The sequence below is a fragment of the Vulpes lagopus genome, chromosome 3 (assembly GCF_018345385.1).
Source record: "Vulpes lagopus strain Blue_001 chromosome 3, ASM1834538v1, whole genome shotgun sequence".
NCBI lineage: Eukaryota > Metazoa > Chordata > Mammalia > Carnivora > Canidae > Vulpes > Vulpes lagopus.
Window position 1 is genome coordinate 77,380,912 of NC_054826.1, and position 25,655 is coordinate 77,406,566.

At 37.4% G+C, this 25,655-nt stretch overlaps 1 protein-coding gene across 1 annotated transcript; it reads left to right on the top strand.

Moving 5' to 3' along the window:
• Window positions 1-52: 52 nt before the first annotated feature.
• Window positions 53-25,584, top strand: LOC121487023 (60S ribosome subunit biogenesis protein NIP7 homolog). The gene is given in 3 exon segments (XM_041748497.1): window positions 53-293; window positions 24,897-25,379; window positions 25,382-25,584. Coding segments are annotated over 3 exon segments (927 nt in total).
• The last annotated feature ends 71 nt before the right edge of the window (window positions 25,585-25,655 follow it).

Genomic DNA, 25,655 nt, shown 5'->3' on the forward strand with positions numbered 1-25,655 from the left:
TGACCCAGAATTTCAGTGTATGAGTTATGTGAAGACCAATAGGTACATATGCATGCCCAATGCAGGTGAAGGTTCTGATGACTTAACCATTACTACCACTCCAGAGTTCTTAGATTCTCTGGACTCCAAATTATCAGAATTTCCTGATAGCCTAGAGTCACTGTTCAATGCAAGTGACAATTCTTCCCTTGCAAGACCTGTAAAGAGCATAACAGCTCTCATCCCCTCCACCATACCTTCTCTGATCCATATTAAGGAGATGCAAGCAATGAGAACTCCTGGTTCTGACAGAAGTACAGCCCTCCCATCATTGCACACCTGGCTCATTTTAAAATCATTTAAGGTATGCCTAAATAAGTCAGGCATAATATTTTGGGTAAATATGAAAATTCTCAAATGTATGGTGTTTATTTTTTTTCAGCATGAAAATCCCACTACTGTCATACCCCACTTATAGGGCCAGGAAGGGAGAATTAAAGCCAGTTAATAATATTTTTGAGCCTGGTGCCTCTGGGTATTGCTGCAAGGCTATTTTGGACTCTTTGATCTTGACTGATGACTATGAAAGAATAGAGTGAGTCAAGAAGAGATGAAAATGAATTTTGAGTAAATATAGTTATAGTAGAAGTTGGTAGTTCAGTTATTTCTGTTAAACCAGCTCTTTGAATGCATTTGACCACCTTCACTTATCTGGGTCCTCCTTGCTCCTCTCCCTTCCCTATTTTACCGATTTTCAGCATTTTGTTACTTCCACCACTTTCTTATCCATTTCTTTGATTACTTTCCTCAATTTCTTTCATTATATCTACTTGACTCTTCTCAGTGAACCCAACTATCTTCAAACCTTTCTGAGTATCATTGCAGAAAATACAGCAGGGCAGACTGTTTTCATTATGTGTTCATGGTCAGCATCCTCAATGGGACATGAAACACTGCCAAGCAATACTACTGAAGTTTATATCTGTTCTTCTTCCTATTCTCCACAGTGAGAATTCCATACTTTCTCCACTGTCCTCAATTCTCTGACTTCCTTACATCCCCCAATCCTCAAAGCAGGTGGCATCAACTCCTTCTTCACAGAGAAGGTAAAGATCCTCAGAGGAGACACCCTTCCACTTCCACTATCACATTTACAAAACTATGTGCTTATGTAGCCATTCTTCCAGCATGCCTCCTCCTGCCACTATAGAAGAAGGCCCTTATTTTTTTATCTCAAATTTATTTAAATTCTACTTAGTTAACATATAGGGTAAAATTGGTTTCAGGTATAGAATTTAGTGATTCATCATTTATATGTAACACCCAGTGCTCATTAAAAAAGTGCTCTACTTAATACCCATCACCCATTTAGCCCAACCCCTGCCCACTTCCCTCTATCAACCCTGTTTGTTCTCTATTGTTAAGAGTGTCATATGGTTTGCTTCACTCTCTCCCCCTCTCTCCTTTTCCCCTTTCCCTTATGTTCATCTATTTTGTTTCTTAAATTCCATATATGAATGAAATCATATGGTATTTGTCTTTCTCTGACTTATTTCACTTAGTATGGTACACTCTAGCTCCATCCATGTCATTGCAAATGGCAAGATTTCATTCTTTTTGATAAAGGGCCTTATTTCTAAGGCTTATCCCTCCACCAGTCCCCTACCAAGGCAAGGACCTTGTTTTATAAATTATCTCCTCTCAGGGAGAAGAAATGGGTGGGAAATATCAGAAAGGGAGACAGAACATGAGAGACTCCTAACACTGGGAAACGAACTAGGGGTGGTGGAAGGGGAGGAGGGCGGGGGGTGGGGGTGACTGGGTGGTGGGCACTGAGGGGAGCACTTGATGGGATAAGAACTGGGTCTTATTCTGTATGTTGGCAAATTGAACACCAATAAAAATAAATTTATTATTAAAAAAAATTATCCCCTCTCTCTTCTGTCTTGCTGTCCACTGGGTCTTTACCATCAACTTTTAAACACGTTCATCACTTAAACTTGAAAAAACCCTATTTGCCTTTCTCCATTTCACAGAAGAGAAAACGGGATTTTTGTGGAGATTAAAGAGAAAGGGACAGAATAAGGTCCAAATTTAGGACATGACACCCATGAAAACAATGCCTTTCCTTATGGTACCATACTATGATCTAAGCCACTTCACTTGCCTACATATTAGGACATTTTCATCCATGGGCTGTGTAGATCTATTTTAGGCATCTTCACTAGAGGATTGGATTGATTTCCTGACAAGCCAATCTACTGATCAATGCTCCAACACTATGACTTCCCCAAAAGCCCCAAATGATAAAGGGAAATAGTTGGATAGTACTTTAGTTGCTCTCCATCTGTAAAGTATAACTGATAATACATCTTCTTCCCACCTTCTAGTATCTTTACTCCTACTCCTTGCCTCCATTTATCATCAGCAGTGTAATATAGATGGTAAATCTCACTCCTATGGAAGGTTTTCATTTGCTGAGGGGGAAGGTGCTATATAAATGCTCAATATAGCCATCTTTTTTTGGAAGCTAACTCCTGCTTACGTTGACAGAAAACTGTGATGTTGATGGAGCTGGGTACATTTTCTTTAGAAGGGGAAAAAATAGACCAAGGAGGAAGAAAATTAGGTAAGCATCTGGAGGAAAGACTCAGAGAAGACCCAAGTAAAAATGTGGCCAAGCAATTAAATCAACATCCACTGTTATAGCTATTTATGTCTGCTCTTTGTTAGTCTTAGACCTAGGAGGAAGCAAGAAGGCGTGGAGAGTGTGGGATATTATTTAAAGGAAGGAGAACTAGAAGTGGAGAGGAAGTGAGGGGAATGTAAGTCTTTAAAAAGAACAAGATAAAAAAAAAAGAAACATTCTTCAACAAAACTAATCTCTCCTTGTCAAAAATAAAAAGGTGATGTGGGGCATAGAAAGAGACTGTATGTCAATGTTTGGTCCTTGAATTTTACTTTTCTACTAAAGATAGTAAAGCCTGTAAAATATAGGCCTAAATTGAAAAACAAAACAAAACAAAACAAAAGGACTAAAATGCAAAAAAAATATTTTGCTTTTAACAAAGGGAAAATTGGAAAGCCTGAGATAAAATTAAATTTGAAACTAAATTGATGTAAAGTTTAAAGATTAAAGTAGAAAGAAGTGGTGTTGGGGTCAAAGCCTGGATATTCAGCTAAGTACCTATGTGATGTTTGTCAAGTTGTACTTAACCTATTCGAGGTTTTCCTACCTCATATTATGGAGATTGATTAGATCAGTTAGTCTCAAACTGTGACTTATGTTCCATTAAGAATAGCTTCTTTTAATGAGAGATATTAGTGAGGAAGATTGATTGAGCATGGGAACAGTATGGAAAGGGGGAAACTTGAGAAATACTGGACTTTCTCAGAGATTTCTTCTATAAGATATGGAATAATTTCATCATTATAAATGTATACAATTAAGCCAGTTGAAACCAATATATGTGGAATCTGTCACATTTTTTTCTGTCACATCTTTTTTATGTGCACTTAAACTAAAAATTTAATATAAAATAATGATGGCAATAGCTAGCAGAAACAAAGGCTTATAGAATCTGTAGAAAGTCAGAGTCCCTTTTATCTTGGTGTGTGTCTTAAGATAAACAGTGAAGAGATAACAAATAGCTGTTTAATTACTGTTGTATAGGGGTTAAAGTTGCCTGGTGTCATGTGTACCATTGAGGGTAATGAATACCAATCATTCTTTAATCACTCTCTTTTTCAATGAGCCACAGAGACTAGAAACCAGCTTCTGCCCCCAAATAGCAGAGCACTGGCAAGGGAGTCTGTCCAAAGTGGAAAAGAGAAATCAGAACTTCCTTCCAACTTATGACAGGCACATAAGGTTTTCCATCCATGATATGGTCCTTGCCTACCTTGTCAGAGTAGGTGTCTGTGGTGGGAGAGTAATTACCCTAACCCTACCCAAAGATTCCCACACCCTAATCCCTAGAACCTATGAAAACGTTACCTTGCATGGCAAAAGGGATTTTGCAGATCTGATTAAGATTACAGATACTAAAGTAAGAATATTATCCTGGATTATCCATGTAGGCCCATTTTAATCACACAAATTACTAAAAGTGAGGAACCTTTCCAGCCTTGGTCAGAGAAAGAGATGTGGGGAAAAAACAGAGTCACAAGATGCTAGCTACATTGCTGGCTTTCAAGATCAAAGAAGGGAGCCACTAGCCAAGGAATGTGGGCGGCCTCTAGAAGTTGGACAACACAGGAAAACAGTTCTCCCAGAGCCTCCAGAAAGGAACGCAGCCCTGCCACGCCCTGATTTCAGCCCAGGGAGACCTCTGTCAGACTTCTGACCCTCAGAACTGTAAGATAATAAATTCATGTGGTTTTAAGCCACTAAATTTGTGGGACTATGTTATGGCAGGATTAGAAAGCTAATGCACTGCCCAACCTGTGAACCCCAACTGGTGAACAAGAAGCCAAAATTATCAAAATGACCAAACAAAATATTTTAGTACAGCATTTTTCTATCAGAAAATGCAAATGGGTTCCATAAACCTATCTTTCTCAGGTCAACAAAATGTTTAGAGGCAGTCAGACTACTTTGGTGCAAAGCTTAGTGCCAGCCACTCAAAAAGAAGCCAAGCATTTCCTAATGTCAATTACACACAATATTCTTGACATTTTCAGTTGGCTTATTGAATTCATCTTTGGGAGGAAGAGAAAATGATGTCAAACAGAAGGCATTTATGGAGATACTAGCAAGAACTCAGCAGCATCCCACTAGAAAGTTTTGATATGTGACAAGTAGAATGTCATCCAAAATAACCCCAGACAAAAACACAACAAAAGTCTGGCCAACGCCAATTAATCAAGGGAAAAATCACTGGGAGCATTCAAGGTCTTTGGCCCTACTTCTAACCTTACTTCTGGGACTTTGAAAGTGTTTGTTTGAAACTAACCCCTTTGAATGGCTGTTGAATCTACCCAATTTTCTGAAGACAAGATATTCTTCAATGCTTTGTTAAACTCAAAGAAAAAAATTAATTAAGCAACAAACTTGGTTTTCTTTTAACATTGCATCAACTGCACTGATTGGTTGTTTTGATTTCCTATCAATATAACTTAAGTGACACAAATGGCCAGTATTTTCCTTTCTTGGTATTTTCTCCGGGGTTTTCTAACTTTGTTTATTTATGAAAACAAAAGTGACTATAATCTGTTCTTTCCTGGGTAGTCATGATGTAAAATATCACCCACTTGAGGGCTTCTCTGACTTTAGAAGGCTTCCTTATTCTCCTTTGTGATTTTGCTCCACATGACCAGAGGCTTATATCAACAATGTAATAACTTAATTATATGCTACCTTGTTTTGTCCTCTAATGGTTATTTGTCTGGTCTCTCCAGGATAAAGTGCAGATATTCAGCTCCAATTTGGGGCACTTAATGCCTGTGAAATTATCTGGCTCTGGGATTTCCTTTTTTGGTTATAGGAATGTACAGATTTTCTATTTATTTTTTTCAAAAAATTTGTATATTTTATCCAAATTGTGAAATTTGTCAGCACAAAGTTGTCATAATATTCTTTTATTGTTTGTAAATGTCTGTAGAGTCTGTATGGATAACCCCTTTTTATTCCTGATATCTGTAATTTGTGTTTTCTCTTGATCAGTCTTGCTGGGGACTTAACAATTTTATTAATCTTTCTTCCAAAGAAAGAGTTTTTAACTCTGTTGGTTCTTTCCATAGTATATATGTTTGTTATTTAATTGATTGCATATCTATTGTATATGAGCTTATTATCTATCTTTTCCTTATTTCTTTTCTCAAAGCTTTTTATTTATTTATTCATGAGAGACACAGAGAGTCACAGACAGAGGCAGAGGGAGAAGCAGGCTCCATGCAGGGAGCCTGACATGGGGTTCGATCCTGGGTCTCCAGGATCACACCCTGGGCTGAAGGCTGCTCTAAACCACTGAACCACCCGGGCTACCCTCTTTTCTCTTTCTTTAAGCTTTGTTTCTCCTTGTGTTTGTTCCTGAAATATCTGCTTAGATGACTGATTTTTCAGCCTGTCTTTTTCTCTAAGATTAACACTTAAAGCTGCACTTTTTTTTTTTTTTTTTTTTTTGCCCTGGTCAGCTACATCCTTACATTTTATATTTCATATTTTCGTTCTTATTTGACTAAAAATATTTTCTATTTTAGATTGTAATTTCTTCTTTGACACATGGGTCTTTAGAAGTATATTACTTAATCTCTTAAATTTGGGGATCTTTTTTGTTGTTTTTCTGTTTTTGATCTCAAGCTTAATCCCATTCTTATCAGAGTATATAGTATTAAATTTTCATTCCTTTAAATTTTAAATTTTTCTTTATAGCTGAACATATATCTGTTTTGGCAAATATCATGTATGTCTTTAAAAGGAATTCTTTTTTTGTAGTTTTGTGATACATTGTTCTATGTAGGCCAATTAATTCAAGTTTATTACTATGCTGTTCAGATTGTCTATTTTCTTATTGGTTGTTTTTCCCCCTTTTCATTTTAATTTTTTTTGTCAGTTTGTTCTATTTTATAACTAAGACTATTTAGTTAGTTAAAGTTTCCAACTATGATTTTGGATTTGTTCATTTCTTTTTTTGTTGTTGTTGATTTTTGCTTTATATAATGTATGCCCATCTTCTAATGATAAAATATCTTTTTATCTCTAGTAATACTATTTCCTTAAAATATACTTTGACTTCTATTGGAATATTTATATCAACTTTCTTTTGGTTATTGTTATATGATATACTTTTTCCATATTTTTACTCTGTGTTTAAGTTTGCACCTTGTAAAGAACATATAGCTGGATTTTGTTTGTTTTGATATATACTCTATCAAAACTTTTTCTGTTAATTACAGGGGTTAGTTCAGTTACATTCAATATAATTACTAACAAATTTGAGGTCAAACCTACTATCTGGTTATTTTCTGTTGTTACATATATTTTTGTTATTTTTATATTCTCTTGCCTTCTTTTGACTCAATCAAGCATATTTCTCGGGACACCTGGGTGGCTCAGCGGGTAAACTTCTGCCTTCAACCCAGGGCGTGATCCTGTGGTCCTGGGATTGAGTCCCACATCGGGCTCCCTGCATGGAGCCTGTTTCTCTCTCTGCCTGTATTTCTGCCTCTCTCTCTCTCTCTCTCTCTCTCTCTGTCTCTCATGAATAAATAAATAAACTCTTAAAAAAATAAAATAAAACTATTTCTCTATTTTCTCCTTCAACAGTGGTTTTGGTGATTATCATAGACATTTCAAGATGTGTATTTAACTGATGACAGTCTTCCATAGTTTTTTATTGCTTCCCAGACAGTGCAACCTTAAACACTTCAACTCTCTTGAAGAGAGAGTTGCCTTCTATTTCATTGTTCTCATGTATTGAAACTCTGTATATATTTTAAACCATAAAACATTTTGTAATTATTCTTCTCAGTCATCAGTATTTATTTAGCTTTCCTATCTCCCCACCCACAGTGATCTTCATTCTTTCCTGAATTACTTTTTTTTTCCATTTGAGATCATATTTTCCTTAAAGTTTTCCTTTTAGTAGTTCTTTCAGTACAGATCTTTTAGAGATAAATTATCTCATTTTTATTTGTCTAAATCTGTCTTTATGTTGCTTTATTTTATAAGGACATCTTCACTATATATACAAGTTTAAATTGACAATTATTTTCTTCCAATACTTTAAAGATATCAATCATCGTATTGGATTCTGGCATTCAACATTTCTGTTGAAAAGTCAACTTTTAATCTTGTTTTGAAGGAGGATGTCTCATTGTTACTATAAAGATTTTTCTTTTTGTACTTTGCTTTTGTCAGTTTGAATAATATGTCTAGATTGATCTTCTTGTATTAATCTTGCTTGGGCTTTATAGTACTTCTTGACTCTGTAAGTTTGATGTTTTCCAACTTATGGAAAATTTCTGGCCAATATTCTCTCAAATGAGTTGTTTATATTTCCTTTTATCTCTTCTTTTCCTGGTACTTCAATTAAATATGGTAATCATTTTAACCATCTATCATACATTTCTCACATTCATTCTGTATCTTCAATCCTTTTCTTCTTTGCGTGTTTAGACTTGGATTTTTTTTTCTTTTACCCTGTATTCCTGTTTAATGATTCATTCTTATTCCCTGCTTAATTTGTTGAATTCATAATATTTGATACTGTGTTTTTAAGTTTAGAATTTCCATTTGACTCTATTCTTTTTTATAGATACTGGTTTTCTGGCAAAACTCTCCAACTTTTAAAAAAATGATCATATGAATCACATTTATTTTAAAATTCCATATATTATAACTCTAACATCTGGGCTATCCCTATTATTTGCCTTCTCTTTTGCTTTTTGATCTGGTCTTACTTCTTGGCATTCCTAGGAACTTTTCTTTGAATGTCACACATTGTAAATGCACAATCTACAGGATCTCTGGATGAAGTAATCATTCTTCCTTAAGGATTTAATTTTTTCTGACAGGTGGATAGAGTATATGAAGATGAATTTCATCCAATCAAGGATAGGTTTAAAGCTTTATTACAACTAGCTTGTGGCATAATAAATGACTTCAAATTCTTTAACACTCCTCCCATTGAGTTGAGGAGTTTCATTCTTCTTCTCTTACAACTAGGTGGGCTGTGGGATTGCTTTGATCCAAAATATAGCAGAAGTGATTCTGTACCATTTGGGGGCTCAGGTCTTAAAAGACTACTAGCTCTACTTCCTATATCCTAAAATGCCCACTCTAAGGGAAACTATTCACCACATAAGAAATCCAGCAACCCTAAGACTTCCATGCATAAGGAGGCTCAAACTAGTCCTGTGGAGAGGACTCTTATAGGGGTAAATATTCAACCACTCTCCCCAGCTACTCCAGACCTCCCACCCAGGCTGCTTTAGTGATGCAGCTTTCAAATGAATTCAGCCTCAAATGCTATCTGGCTGCACATGAAGGACACTAAGCAAGAGCCAACCAAGTGAATCTGTCAACCTCTAGAACCATGAGAGATAATAAATTATTGTCTTGAACCTCTAAATTTGGAGATGATTTGTAAAACAGAATAGGTATTGGGAATACTGTGTATTTCAGCATTGCTTTTAATGCTGTGGCTCAGCTCTAACCTTTAGTGTGGTTCCCTTCTGTAGTCTTAATCAAATGCATCAGATGAATTTCCCAGGGTTTCTCTATCTTATTGAGCCCTGAACCCCAACTTCTGTTTACTCAGTGTTAGATGACTCAAAAATCTGTGCTCAGCTTCTGAATTCCACTATTTTCATCAGAGAGTTGGTTTACTTTATCTCATGTGAGCACAGCTAAGAGTTGGTAGAAGCCTTAGGAAATTTCACACAGAATTTCAGACTCATTCCTCTAAGATTCTCTTCTTTCTAGGGCTTTGGGTCTTCAATTCCTTGCTAACTTGGCAGCCTCAAGGTCCAACAGGTTTCCTTGGCCTAGTGAGAATATAAAAATCCCAGCATTCCTCTACCTGCTAAGCATCTATTCTCCAATTTGTAAATTGGAAAATTTCTCAAGAAAAGATATAGAAATAAATGTGGGCTCTCCCCAGCTCACCTCATTTTTCTCAGAGTTCTTGGCCCTTCAAATCTTGGCTGATTTGGCTACTCCCTGGTGTCTTCAAACTATTGTTTTATCCAGCTTTTACAGTTTGTCTTGGAAGGAGAGCCAGTTTGATGCAAGTCATTCTATCATGCCAGAAACAGAAGTCCTAAAGTTCAGGGAACCTTCCTGATGCAGTGCTTCTGACCAGCATACATTCACTCTTAGTAGTCTTAGATGTTCTTTAATCTTTTCTTCAAATCCTTTATGGGCTCAGCTTCTGACTCTACCTGCTTGCTTCTACACCCCTCCAACATATTGATAATTTCCAGACCACAGAGATACAAACTTAGCTGCTAGTTCTGGTGAACTTTCAGCCACGATGGGGAGAAAGGAGACACTTGCTTATCACATTTCACTGTTCCTTCTTTTGCTGATATGATGCTTTCTTCCTTGCTAGCCACCACACCACACTGGTGAGCTATTCTGAATCCAAATATCATATCTTTCATCCACTTAGTGCAGCAAGAAATTGTGTTCCAAGAATTATTCAGAAAAGTCTTAATTTATCATCATCATCTGCTTACTGAAAATATGTGGAGACTGCAAATAGATTTTTCTGGAAGTGACTCAGAAGAAGGTCTCCGTTTGACCTCATTGATCAGGAAGGAGCTGAGCCTGCTTTGGCAATGAGAACAGAATATCACAACATATGATTTTTTTTTATTCTAGCCTTTTCAATTTGGGCAGACACAAATATCCCCATTCTGTGACTTATAGAATGCAGAAGCTCAAAAGATGAGGCAACAAACTACTCAATTCCACAAGTGGTTAAAAGGGGAAAAAGTACTCTGAAACTCTCTTGCTTGCCAAAAAAAAGAAAAAGGAAAAGAAAAAAATCCAGTATGTTCTATTTTAAGGGACTTTCAGTTGACACCTTGCACCTGACACATTGCTTTGCCTTTAGTTTCCAATTCCAATTTAAAAGATGTTTTCCCACCACAATAATACTTAGGTATTAAGTTACACTTTCTTCTATAAATTTATAAATTTACTCAGTAATACAGTTACCATGTATTCAATTATCCTGATTATGTTTAAAACTTATCATGCAGTGTCCATTACATAAAATGGATGGTTTGGAAAATGTTACAAGGATAATTATATTTAATTTGCTATATTGCTCCCAACATTGAGAGATAGGTAGGGAGTAAGCAAAAAGAAATAGAGCAAATGAGAGAGGGGCGAGAATGACGACAATTATAGGGCTAAAAGAGAAAAAAAAGTTGGCAGTACTTAGAAATAAGTATATCCTCAAATTTTTTAAAAATATCTCCTACTTTTCTAGATTCCTTGCATATTAATTCCTCACTACTAACCAATTATGTTTTTCCTTTAGTTGACCAAAATGTGTTTGCCTAGGTTCTATGCATGCTTGTTTCCATTATCCATCTTTACTTTTTATTTGATCTTTTACTGACTTGAGAGACTGGAGATGAAAAACATTTAAATTTTCCAGACTTCACATTTTGCAACCTGATCAACTTTTTTCTCTTTTTCTTTTTTCTTTCTTTTTCATCAGGCAGCAACTAATTGATACTTCCAACATTGCGCCTAGAGATGTTCTCAGCCAAATCCAAAAGTTTGTCAGGGATATGTTCCTTTCTCCAAGACACAACAGGCAATTTGCTAGTCACTTCCTTATTATATAATTCAGGTTGCTGTTCTACCAGCCTCCTCTCAAAATTTCCTCACCATTTTTCTAGGATGAGCTTAAAATCTGCCCATCATTTTTTAAGCCTCCACTTACCACTTGGACAGAAAGCCAATGCTACATACTTCAGCATTTCATTATGGGCATCAATTTCTGTATCCATATTATTCCCAAATTTAGCAGCTTAAAACAATAATGTTGTTTCTCATGAATTTCCAGGTTGACTAGGCAGTTTTGCTAATTTGGGCTGGTCTTAGTTCTCTTCTGGGCTTCCTCATGCATCTATGGTCAGCTGGTGGTTTGCCAAGGGCTACATATTTTGAGGGTTGCCTCAGCTATTCTGATGTGCTTCCTTACCCACTAGCGGTGCATCCCAGCCCCTTCTCATGGTAGACTCAGGGCTCAAAGATACCAGGAGTTACAAAAGTCAAGACTGAAAGGGGGCATGCCATCATTTAAACCACTTAATACTGGGTACAGAAAGTCACAAGTCTAGACCATGCTCGAGGAGTCAGGGAAAATAGATATCACCGCTTGGTGGGGTTGCAAAGTTATGTGGCAAAGTGCATGGATGTAGAGGGGTGTAAGAAAGGGGGTATTTTTTACAGTCAATCTACCATGAGCTATGTTAGCAGTCAGCACAAGGTGAGTAAGCAAATATAAATCAAGAGCACTGCATGCAAGAAAGACTTCAAGACAAGGTGGTATCTAATTTTTATAGGAAAGACAGAAGTTAGTCAGGTGAATAGAAGAGAGAAAGCATCCCAAGTACAGAAACTAGCATGTGCAAAGACTTTAAGCTGAGAGAAATCATAGTAGGTTCTAGGAATAGGGGAACACAGTATTTTCTTGAGATGGAATTCCCTCTCCCATCCTGTCCTCAGGCTTGTCTTATTTGCTTAGAGAAATTACAAACCCTCTTCTAGGAAACCTTTTTTAATTCATTCCTACCCTTTTTGGATATATCACTGTATTCTCCTGTGGCCTTGACACTGGAGTCAGAATTACTGAGTTTAAATCCTATTCCACCTTTCTGTGACTTGGTAAAGTAAAAAGATGCTATCGCCACTTTTACAGATTTACATTTACAGATATCTGCAAAATGGTAATAACAATTTATAGGGCTTTTTAAAATTTATTAAATTTAATTTATTAAAATAATGGATATGAAGTGCTTAGAGTGCTTAACTAGCTACTCTAGCATTCTTCATATGCAAAACAGAAATAAGGGGATTCCCTTGATTGGTCCCCAAGTTGTTAAGTATTCTCTCCACCACCACTCCCAGCTTCCTACATGCCAATACCTGGCCCTTAGTAATCTCTCTGTAAATATCATTGGCTTTTAGGGATGCCTGGGTGGCTCAGTGGTTGAGCGGCTGCCTTCACCTCAGAGTGTGATCCTGGAGTCCCCAGATTGAGTCCCACATCAGGCCACCAGCAGGGAGCCTGCTTCTCCCTCTGCCTATGTCTCTGCCTCTCTGTGTCTCTCATAACTAAATAAATAAAATCTTTATATATATATATATATATTTATATATATATATATATCATTGGCCTCTAAAATTTTTTATTAATATTGTTATTACTATAGCAAAGTGCCAGTTTGCAATTCTGAATGGAACTTGTTCTGTATGTTACTTTTATGTGTTTCCTTTTATTTTTTTTTTATTTTTATTTTTTTTTTTTTTTATGATAGTCACAGAGAGAGAGAGAGAGGCAGAGACACAGGCGGAAGGAGAAGCAGGCTCCATGCACCGGGAGCCCGATGCGGGATTCGATCCCGGGTCTCCAGAATCGCGCCCTGGGCCAAAGGCAGGCGCCAAACCGCTGCGCCACCCAGGGATCCCTATGTGTTTCCTTTTAGACAAGCATCCCCAGACACTGAGCTGGATGAAGTTATAGTTGCCTGGGATGGAGGTGAGGGAGGAGCAGAGAGTGCCAGTGGCTACAAAGTGTGAACCAAGGCAGATCCAGGAACTCTCTTGTGCAGAGAATCGGGACTGGGGTCAAAGTGTGACTATCAAGAGGCCTATATGAGATGCATCAAAGCAGGAGCTAATGCAGAGCTAATGCTCCAAGGCAGAGCAAGTGGGTATAAGAAAAAAAATAGCAGGCAAGGCCTAAAGAGATCCCTTCCCTAGCTGTAGGACAGTCTCAAGGACTTTTTGTAGGTGAAGCTTGACTTAAGCCACTCTCTCAATTAAAATCCCTTTGAAGCAGGAGAGAAGGGCTGAAGAGGAGTCCCATTCCCAAGGACCAATTATTTAATCAATCATTACCACATAGTGAAACCTCCATAAAATCCCCCAAATGATGGAGTCTGGAGAGCGTCTATTAGGGTAAACAGTTAGTTAGGTTCTAATAGGTTACATTGAGGAGACATAGAGAAAGTCATGTCTAACTATCAGGAAAGTCAGGCTTGTCCTGGCAGCACTCCACAAGAAGCCAGATTAAACCAGACAGGAAGCCTTTGACCAAATTAGGGGGGAAAGGCACAAAACCTTGCTTCCAAGAAATCTCTCCAAGTAATGAATATTCTACTCCAGAGTTAACAACTGTCGATAAAAGATAGAACACAAACCCCAGGTCACGTAGCTACCTCTCTCTTGAGCTAGCCCACTCTCATTCTGAGATTGTACTTTTGCTTTACTAAATTTCCCTGCTTTTGTCACTCATTTGCTGTGCTGTGTCTGTCCTTGAATTCTTTCTCATGGTGAGACTAAGAACTTTCAGCAACATTTTTTGGATAGGCTTGGTCAAGGCCCCAGGGCCTGGGGTCTCCCCCAGTTAACCTGGCAATAATTCCAAATTGATGAACATCAGGGTGTCAAGATCATACACCCCAATTCCACAGAGACAGAAGCTTTGGGGACCTTTTTGGATCTCCCCCTATGTACCTGCCCATCTGGCTGTTGATTTTTATCCTTTATAATAAAGTGGATAGAATTTTCATTCCAGCAAATTATCAAACCTAAAGAGGATGTTGTGGGAATCCTCAGATTTGTAGCCAAGTCAGACATAACTGTAGATAGCCTGGGCACCTCATTGTAACTGACATCTGAAGTAGGAGGCAAACTTGTGAGACTGAACCCTTAGTCTATATGGTCTCATGCCAACTCCCAGAGTTAATGTCAGAACTGAATAGAAATATTAGACACCCAGCATGTGTCTGAGACCTAGATAATCAGAAATATTCATTAATTCACTCATTTATCCATGATGAACACACAACCCTTTACTCAGGCTTTCAGTTTGGGACTCTTAAGTGAGTCCTCTTCCCCGCTCTTAGCCTCTAAGATGGCTGCCTAAAACCCTCAGTGTCAGAAGATCTCAAACTTCTGTCTGCTAAAAAGTTAACTTTATCATCTCTCCCCCAAAATGTCTCTATGTCAAGCCCTGGTCACCTCACAGACTTCCATGTTTCTCACCATAAACCAAAGGGAGAAACCTTTTCCTACCTAATTACAGAAGTTACGGAGATGAGATCTCTTCAAGACTTCACAATGAAATTCCACAACTCTGCAGATTTGGTGCTATAAACCATCTTTCTTCCCTTTCATCCTCCTACAGAAAAGACTGGGACTCTTTCTTTAATCGACTGACCACAAACATGGAAGCAACTCTAGAAACAATGAATCAACCCCAAATGTAACGAAAAGACATTGCCCAAATAACCAGTTCTTAAGGCCTACAGTCCTAGTCAACATTTTAAATTTTCTTAATAAGTGAGTTAGTGACTATAAATCCACCATCTGCCATTTAATTTCCTTGTTGGAAATATGGACTCTTCAACCAATATTTTAGGCCTTCTCTGACAGATTGAGATTATTAGAGTATTATAGACAAGCTTATGTCCAATTACAAAAGAATGGTTAATTAAATTATAGTGCCTAAAGGTAGATTATACAAACATTAAATTTATGTTTGTGAAAAAATTTAACAGCATTGGGCAACCTAAGAATAGGTTTTAAAAAAAAAAAGCAGTATACAAAACAGTGCATAAAATATGATGCCAAAAATATGTACACACACCTGCAGAAAACAGGCCAAAAACACATGCATTAAAATGTTAACAATAGGGATGCCGGGTGGCTCAACGGTTAAGAGTCTGCCTTTGGTTCAGGGTGTGATTCTGGAGTCCCAGGATAGAGTACCAAGATGGAGTCCCACATCGGGCTCCCCGCAGGTAGCCTGCTTCTCCCTCTGCCTATGTCTCTGCCTCTCTCTCTCTCTCTCTCTCTCTCTGTCTCTCTGAATAAGTAAATAAAATCTTTTTAAAATAAAATGTTAACATTTTATTTTAACTTTCTTTCACAATGTGTATTTTCCAAATTTTTCTATGTCAACATCTGCTAACTTCCTCCTAACATGAGTTAATATTTTTCTTTGGGAACCACCAAGCAAAACGCAAATGCCAAAAATTTGGCTTCAACAGTTCATAAATTTACTCATTAAATTGTTCCCTATCAGAATAACAGCAAGTGGCCCATTCTTTTCATAATGAGTTTTTTCATTTTTCTCTAAGATGGGCACAATCTTAAATTTATCTTAATCAATTTTCTCAAATTAAGCTGCAGCAAGACCTACTTTCGTCTGGCTTGTTACAAGTGTTATCTCTAATGAGAAATACAATTTAACAAATGCAAAGGATGGGATGCCTGAGCACTGACAACCGTGCGGCTCGCTTGAGCTCCCAAAACTCACAATAGGATTTTCTAGAATCACACTCCCGTGTCCTCCATTAGAAATCAGCCAATAGGTTCATGCATGACAACAAGCCTCACCCTCCCAGAAAAGGCATCAGACAGCTTTTCAACACATTTAATTTTTCTTCTATTATCCAAGACCATAATGCCATTCCCAGTTGCACTTCAAAGCTAAAGGCAAATGAAGTAAAAAGTAAAATGCATTTGATGGAGAAAGTATTGGGGGGGAGGGGTAGATATAAGGTTCTTCACTACAGAAAAGGCTAAAATCTAGGGAAAAAGCAAAAGGTAACATAGTACTGTGGTGATAACTAAATTGCCTTCACATTTCCCCTTGCTGGTTTCATAATAATTGTTACATACATATGAGAAAGTAAACTGTTTTTTAATACCACCTTTCTGAAAGCCAGAATATTTTCACATTTAGTCAGGACCATAAGATACAAAAACAGAAAAAAAAATGTTCTTTCCTTTTTGATTCTGATAATTCAGAAAATGGGGTGGGGGGAAGGATGGAAACTGAAACAGCTCCACTTCAGGACCACACATCAAAGTTTCCATCAATGCTTCAAGGGAGAGATCCCCATGACCACCCAGGGGTCCGTTGTCACATCCTTGCTGCAAAATGCAATTACATAAGGTACTTCATGCTTCAAAGAGCCTGGCGTTTACCAAATGAATTGCATTTGTGGCCAGAATATTAATGATTGTTATCATACTTGGCCCATAAAAATTCTCCAGTGAATCATTTCACAAAAGTTGTCATTCTTTTAAAAGGGCAGAGAGATTCATTTTCAAAGCTAGATTTTCTCCCCTTATATTTTACCAAGCTCTATTTTGCCTCAGAATATCTGCGTCAGTGAAGTTCAATGGCTGTGCTAGTTCTCAGTTACAGGACACACGTAAATACATAAAATTCTCAGAGATGATCCTCTTCCTCAGGACTTTAAAAGTGTTAAAGTGTTCTCCAGCTGCATTAGAATCATGGAAAGGTACTTACTTACAAACACAGGTTTGGGAAATTCACCTCAATGTTAACTACACACAATCTGTAAGATGGGAAATCAAGAATCTACATTTTTTAAAACCCCCTCCTCTAGGCGATTTTCATGGCTACTAAAATTTGAATGTTACCACTCTAATTGAAAATTGTCCCTAGAAACAAACTCATGAGCAAATCACCAAAATCAATATTAGAAGAATTAGTTTACTGCAACTCATCCCCCATCAGTGCATTTGCCTCAAGGTTTATCCTGAATGAAAAGAGGATGCTCAATTTGCTCCTGGAGAGGTGGAGAGGTATATTAATTTCACCATTTTATGAGTCATATGGACAGGTTCAGATACATTTTAATAATCTTTCAAAGTAAATGTCAATATTTTAGATTCTATATTTTGCTTTTCAAAAGATGTGCCTGCCTGAAATCTAAAGTCACATTTAAATCTACAGGTGCCAAGAAAGAATAGAATAAACAGACGCGACAGAAGGACAAGCGAAATATCAGCTCAGCTGCCTGTCGGCTGCCAATATACACACCAGAAAGCCACCCCAGGCAAATTCAAGGGAATATGAATGAGTGAGTCTGGAGTTTAGATTCATGTTTCAGAGCCAACTCTAATCTAGGACAGAAGGAGAGTTACGTTTCTCAGAAAAGTGAGAGAGGATGCCATAGAAAAGAGGCTTCTAAACTTAGGTATAAGTTTAAATAACCTGGAAAGCTTAAAAAAAATTAGTTGTTTGTTGCCGAATTGGTGAATTTTGTGAATATTTATATTTTCTGGATACAAGATCTTTGTCAGAAATGTGATTTTTCAAATATTTTTTTTTCCAATCTCAAGCTTATCTTTTCACGTATTTAACAGTGCCTTTCACAGACCAAAACTTTTCAGATTGGATAATATCCCACTTATATAGGTTTTCTTTAATGGATCTTGTTATAATATAATACCTCAAGATTCTTTGCCTAACCTGAAGTCACAGATATTTTTACCTACATTTTCCTCTAGAAGTTTTAGTTTTATGTTTTGTATTTATGTCTATAAAACATTTGAGTTAGCTTTTGTGTTAGGTAAGAGATATGATTTTGAATTTTTTCTGTTTTTGCCTATGGGTGTATATGTATATAACATGTCTTTAACTTCAAATTTTCTCGTCTTTTTTTTTCAACTGATATTGATATAGTTACATGTGTGCTCTATTTGTTTGGCATTTATCTTACTTGATATTCTCTGAACTTCTCGAATCTGAGGTTTGTTGTCTGTCATTAATTTTGAAAAATTGTAAACTATTATTTCTTAAATATTGCTTCTGTGCATTTTTCTATTTTCTCCTGGCAATTCCAGTAATGCATATAAACAATTTCATATTATCTTATGGTTTTTGAATGCCCTAGTTTGTTTGTGTTTTCTTCCTGCACTTATTACTCTTTGTTTCAGTTTGAGTAATTTTCATTGACATATCTTCAAGTTTACTGATTCTTTCCTTGGTTGTGCTGAGACTACTGAGTCTATAGAAGACAGTCCTCATCTCTGTTGTGATTTTTTGTTTTTCACTATCATTCCCATTTTGATTCTTTCTAATAGTTTCCATGCCTTATGAAATTACCCATATAACATTACACATTGTCCAAGTTTTCCACTGAGTCTTTTCTATAGAAACCATAGTTATTTTCAATTCTCCAGTTAGACAATTCCAAAATCTCTATAAAAAACCACATCTAATTCTCTGATTGTTTTGCCTCTTGGGAGTGTGTGTGTGTGTGTGTGTGTGTGTGTGTGTGCACGTGCACACACACGCACACGTGTGTTTGATTTATGTAGAACATTAGGGGTAAATAGGTTTTGACCCTAGAAAAGGGCATACCTTTCCTTCTGCTAGGCCTTTAGTATGGGAGCTCATATTAATCAAAGCATCATTTTGGGTTTGAGATTTCTTGTTGCTTTTTTACTTTGAGTGCCTGCTAGGCTCAAATTCTTCTAGTGATAACAGTTTAGATGGGGAGCTGGTTGGCCAGTGGCTGTGCTCCACCCTCAGCTTTAGGTTTTCCCTTTATACCATACTACATAGAGGGGCTGCTCTCTTTGCCATACTCCACTGTCTTTTACTATATGCTTCATAGCTTTGTGGGGAAGCAGGGCAGAGGTGGCATTCTCTGATGTTCTGTTTAAACTTCAGTGTTGAATACTTACTGTTTCCTTGGATTTGAGAGTATAACTTTTAAAAACCTCTTGCCTATCTTCCAGCTATAGTTCTGGATCCAGCATAGGTTCTTCCTCCTCCCTCAGGGGTGAAGGTAGTTTTTCTGTTTACCTCCTCCAACTGCAAGGAGTTTTTATTACTACCCTGGGGGCAGCAGTTTTCGTTGTCCTCCCTCCCAGCCCTGCATAGTAAGGCTTTGTTCCATGGAGGAGAAACATCTGGGTAGTTTTGTGCCCCTTCAACAGCAGCTGCTCTTTTCCCCCTGGTCTACACCCTGAAGGAGTCTTCTCAGGACTTTCCCTAGTCTTCCCAGTGAGTACTTGTCATTAGTAGAGATTCATAGAGAATATGAACTCCTCCCTTCTCCCATATCTGTGGATTTCAAAGTCTTCCAACTCTTTTTCTGGCCCACATTCACTTTTGCCAATCCATCAACTCTTCTAGCTAAATACTTCTTACTGGTATCTGGCTACAAATACCCTGGTAAGCAAGCTCTTACACCTCAGTCCATATTTCAGATTAGTTTTCAACCCTACAATCTTAGCACTCGGAAGGGTTCAAGGAACTTCAGAATTTACAAATTGCCCAGCTTTTTTTTGTTCTTATTGTAAGGGGGAAGTAATATTCTTTATATTCTCTAGACTCCCAAGAGAGTCTAGAGACTCTCATTTCACTTTTGACTTTTCTGAAATGTTATTGAATTAACTGTTTTACTCATAAAAAGCATATAGTTGGGTTTTGTGTATTTAATCCAATTATTCTTCCTTATTCACATGAAGTATTAATCCAATTACATTTAATGTAATTACTGATCTAATGGATTTTATAGCTATAATTTTTCCATGTGTTTCTCACATTTCATATTTCTTTTGTTCTTCATTTCTGTCCTTTTCAATACTCACTTTTTTATCATTATAGTTTCCCCTTTTAAATAGTAGATATGTACTAAAACATTATTTTCTTAGAGATTATAGCATCCCCAAATAATTCTTACCTTCCCAATGCAACTTTGGAACATTTTTACTACTTTAAAACCCCCATTATCAAATTTTTCATTATTGTTCCCATGCATTTAGTTTTAATTTTACTTAGCACTATATCAAATTAAAATTAATTTACAAAGTCAATGTTCATTTCTATTTCCTGAATATTTACTCTTTTTGGTATTTTCCATTTTCTCTTCCATTTCCATGTTTTTGACTGTGTTCATTTTCCTTATTTTAGAAAATCCAAATATAGTCATACTAACAATATGCATTTGTCTGAAAATATCTTCATGTCCATTTTGAAGAATATTTTTGCTAGGTATGTAATTTCAGATTGGTAGTTAAATGTCTTTCAGCACTTGAGAGACCTTTTCCCATATGCTTCTCTTTTTTGTTGTTTCTGTTCAGAAATTGGCTATTCAGCTTGTCAATCCTTGACAAGGATTTGTCTTTTAAGTTCTGGTAAGTTTTAAAAATTTCTCTTTACCTTTGTTTTTCAGGAATTTGATGATGATGTGTCTAGATTTCTTTTTTTAAATCCTCTTGGACATTTGCTAACTTTTTATTTTTTTTATTTTTGTTTCAAATTTTCATTTAAATTCTAGTTAGTTAATATGTAGTGTAATATTGGCTTCAGGAGTAGAATTTAGTGATTCATCAATGCTCATCATAACAAGTGCCCTCCTTAATACCCACCATCCATTTAGCCCACTCCCCACCAGCATCCCTCCATTAATGCTAAACTTTTTAAACCTGTGACCTGATGATTTTTATCAGTTTAGGGGTATTTACGGGTAAAACATTTATGAATATTGCTATTATTATACTCTTTCTTTCCCCTGTTCTGGAACTTCAATTACATGTACATTAGACTCTATTTTATTCACTGATTTGAGGTTCTTCTCTGTCTAATCAAGTATTAAATTCACCCATTCAGTTCTTAATTTTTGTTATTATATTTTATAATTACATAATATCCACTAGATTTAATTTTTAAAATTATAATACTCTGATGAAAATGATCTGTCCTGTCATCTATTTTATCTGCTTTTTCTCTATTTTCTCTTGAACATATTAATCATAGTTAATTTATATTCTCATCTGCTAACTCCAATATCTGATCTTCTTCTATTGTCTGATTTCTTGTAGTTTTTTTTTTAGATTATCTTCATCTAGAAGTAATATATGGTATTACCTCTTCACATATCTCATACTTTGTCTTCTGTGCCACAAAGTATGTATGAAAGAACCATAGTGTCCCCAGAAATGTTAGCCCACCATAGAGTGCTGTTTCCCTTCCTATTTTAGATAATGTAAAAGACCACTCACCTGAATCCATTTAGGAATTGAAATGGGTCCTCCTTAGATCTGTTTTGCTAAAAATCAGTCTACTCCTGATTTGCCAGTATTTGTAGCATGTGGTCCTCTAGGGTTTTATTTTCTAAGAGCCTGTTGAGTTTTTTGTCTTCTTGACTCTATAAGACTTCAGTAGTTCACCTATTCAGAGTTTTTCAGTTTAGCTCTTTAGCCTGCTAACATAGCTTCAAATTTGTCAAATGCTTGAGGAGGAAACCAGTAGGGTGTTTGAGGCATTTCAATTCACTACCCCTGCACAAATGCCAAAATCTCCACCAGTCTCCCCTAACAGCAGCCTGTGCCAAACCAAACCTGGGTTTTTAGCCTCTTCCGTGCTCTGCCCATCCCTCTCCCTCCCCCGAGAGATATCTCCAGGTAAAAAGAGGATATAGATCTTCAGTGTCAATCCACTACTTTCTCTGAGGATTTCATCTGTAGCCTATTTTAATTTCAAGATTGCCCTGGTTGATCATTGTCTCTTAAGCACTGCAAGAAATTTCATTCTACCTATCAGGGTTTTTTTTTTTTTTCCCCCCTTGGCTCTTAATTCCTATGCAACTTCGGATTTCAACAAATATCTTTTGCAAAAAGCTTAACCAAATAGTTGGGGCTTCTGAAATCTCCAATTTTAAAAGATTTACTGATTTCTCTATCTTCTAGTATCAGTCTTATGTCTGGGTCAAGCACCATTAATTTGGTGTAAGCCTACACCAAAAACTGACAATTGTTCCAGGGAAAAACTAGTAGCTAATTGTCTATCTGTAAATTATTCTCCCTATCTCTGGAATTGTAGTCCAAATAATTCCTTAGATTTCTGCATCTCTCTGATATATATATTTTTTAAGATTTTATTTATTTATTCATGAGAGACACAGAGAGAGAGAGGCAGAGGCACAGGCAGAGGGAGAAGCAGTCTCCATGCAGGCAGCCCGACATGGGATTTGATCCCTGGTCTCCAGGATCATGCCCTGGGCCAAAGGCAGCACTAAACCGCTGAGCCACCAGAGCTGCACTCTCTGATAGTTTTTTAAATATTTTTTTTTTATTCCTTATCTTGCTTTTTCTGGTTGTCCACAGGAGCATACCTTACTACATTCTGTCATGACCAACCATGAACATTACATCCTGTTTGGAAACAGAAGACACCTTATGCATTCTTTAGAACATATTAGTGATTAGCCCTTTAGAAAAGCAGTCATAAATGAGAATCTCCATAAGATTCACCTTCACATTATACATTTATTTTCTTACCTCTCAACAAATATCTTTACTTGTAAACTGCTTATATATCTTTACCCAATATTAAGCTGAATATGTTTTTTATGTTCTATATGATGTATATTTCATTCTTTAAAAAAATCTTAAAAAAGATTTTATTTAAAAAAGATTTTAAAAAAGATTTTATTTATTTATTCATGAGAGATACACAGAGAGAGGGAGGCAGAGACACAGGCAGAGGGAGAAGCAGGCTCCATGTAGGGAGCCCAACGGGTCTCCAGGATCATGCCCTGGGTGGAAGGCAGCACTAAACTGCTGAACCACCCAGGCTGCCCTATTTATGTATATTTCTATCCTTATGTCAATACCACATTGTATTAATGCTTAATATTTTTGAAATGAAGGTTAAAATGTCTATAAATTAAATGAGTTTCACATACTTTGAAATCAATGGTTTATTGAGTTACAAAATCTTAATGCTTAAGGATTTAAATGACTAAAGTAACATCTTAAAATCATTTAATTTAAAACTCTGATAATCTATAAACAAATTATAATGAAACAGGCTTTTAAGATAAACTATATGATCATATAAAATTGCAGAGAACTCTGAAGAAATAAAGTTATTGAAACTGAAAAGAGGGGAAACTATGGATGACTTACCAGAATTGGGCATATTAGTTGCACCAGAGACCATTGAGGAAACTTTTAAAAATATCAATACCTGATCCTCACCCAAAGATATGAATTATTTTGAAATGGAGCCAGGTTTGAGAATCACATAACAATCAAATGGATAATTTGGAAATAAATTATCAGACATGCTTAATCATTATGGAAAGAACTAAGAAAACAAGTATACAATACAGAGGCAAGAACTACAATGTAAAACATTTTGGCATGAGCTAAATATCAGAGAAATACACGATTATTTTTAATAATTAATCCCTGTAGGATGGCACACACTTACACAGACAGATATTTTATGTCAAGAGGTCTGACTTCGACCCGGTAGACTAGAAGTCATTATGTATATACAACTACCGTTTTTTAAATAACTCAGTTTGAGTTCCCCCAGAAGCTGATCCTTAGACAATGACTCAGTGCAATTATTTTATTTGGAAACCACAGTAGGGGAGTAGAGAAATGATAAAGGAAAAGAGAATGCAGCCAATATGGGATGCATTATCAAGCTAGCTACTACCGTGATTGGCTAGAGCTTGATCCCGTGGAGAAACTCTGAGAAGGGTGCAAAATGCAAGCCTCAGAACTATCCAGAGAGGTGGGGAATTGAAATATTTATGCATCAACACCTGAGAGTCACAATTTGAGGGATTAAGGTGGGAGTGTTACTTCTGTTCTTTCAAGGCTTCAGAAATAGGCTTCAGGCAAAGAGTGCCATTCATTAGCAGCTGGAAGTCCACCAGAGTACACACAACTGGTAAGTCTGAAGGAAAAGGATGAGGCACAGACAGATTGTTTCAATGTGCTAGGGGACTTTGGGATTCCATTTAATACGTTATTTACGGTCTTTACAAAGACTGCAATGAGGATTTTTCCTATCTTCACTTTAAAAAGAGAGAGACCAAGGTACATCTAATAAATAATGGTTGCATGCCTCTTACATACCAGGCACTGTTCTAGATTTTTGGCATAGAGTGGCGAAAAAAAGAGAATAGAAATGTGCACATGTGCAGTTCATACTGGAGTGGAGGAGAATGGCAACCATATAAACTAATACAGCTTTACATATAGATAAGAGCTAAGAAGGAAAATAAAGAAAACAAAGGGAATTGAGAATGACAGGGGTACTTTTTTTAGGTAACTAGTTTAGGGAAGCCTGCTCTTAAGAGATAAAATTAAGAAGAGAAATGGGGACACCTGGGCGGCTCAGCAGTTTGGCACCTGCCTCTGGCCCAGGGCGCGATCCTGGAGTCCCGGGATCGAGTCCCGCATCAGGCTCCCAGCGTGGAGCCTGCTTCTCCCTCTGCCTGTGTCTCTGCTCTCTCTGTGTGTCTCTCATGAATAAATAAATAAAATTAAAAAAAAAGAAGTGAATGCAGTGAAGGAGCCAGTGAGTAAATTATTCCAAGCACAGCAAGGACACAGCCCCAAGGTGGATCTGTGCTTGGTGTGTGTAAAGAACAAGGGGGCTTTCTTCCCCTGCGGTCGTCCAGCCTGGGGGCGCCGGCGTGGGGAGCGAATGGAAGGCCGCTCGGGAGGCGGGCTTTGGGGTTGCCGGCGCGGCGGCGGCCGACTTCCGCTTCCGGCCCCCGAGGCCTGCGGAACGTGCTGCCATTGACTGAAGAAGAGAGCCGCGGAATGTTTGAGAAGATGGCGAAATACGTCGGCGAGAATCTTCAGCGGCTGGTCGACAGGCCGGACGGCACCTCCTGTTTCAGGCTGCACAACGACTGGGTGTACTACGCGAGCGAGAAGATCCTGAAGTTGGCCGCCAGCATCTCTGGGGACAAGCCGGTGTCGCTGGGGACCTGCTTCAGGAAATTCACCAAGAGTCACAGGTTCCGGTTACACATCACAGCTCTGGATTACCTCGCACCCTATGCCACGTATGGAGTGTGGATAAAGCCTGGAGCAGAGCAGTCTTTCCTGTATGGGAACCATGTGTGAAATCGGGACTGGGTCGAATCACTGAAAATACTTGCCAGTACCAGGGAGTGGTGGTGTACTCCATGGCAGACGTCCCTTTGGGTTTTGGGGTGGCAGCAAAGTCTACACAAGGCTGCGGGAAGGTAGACCCCATGGTGATCGTGGTATTTCATCAAGCAGACATTGGGGAATATGTGCGGCATGAAGAGACCTTGACTTAAAACGAAATCATCGCGACGACTTAACGGCTGTGTGGAAGGGCCTAGCTTGGTTTCCTGTGTCTGGGTAGGCT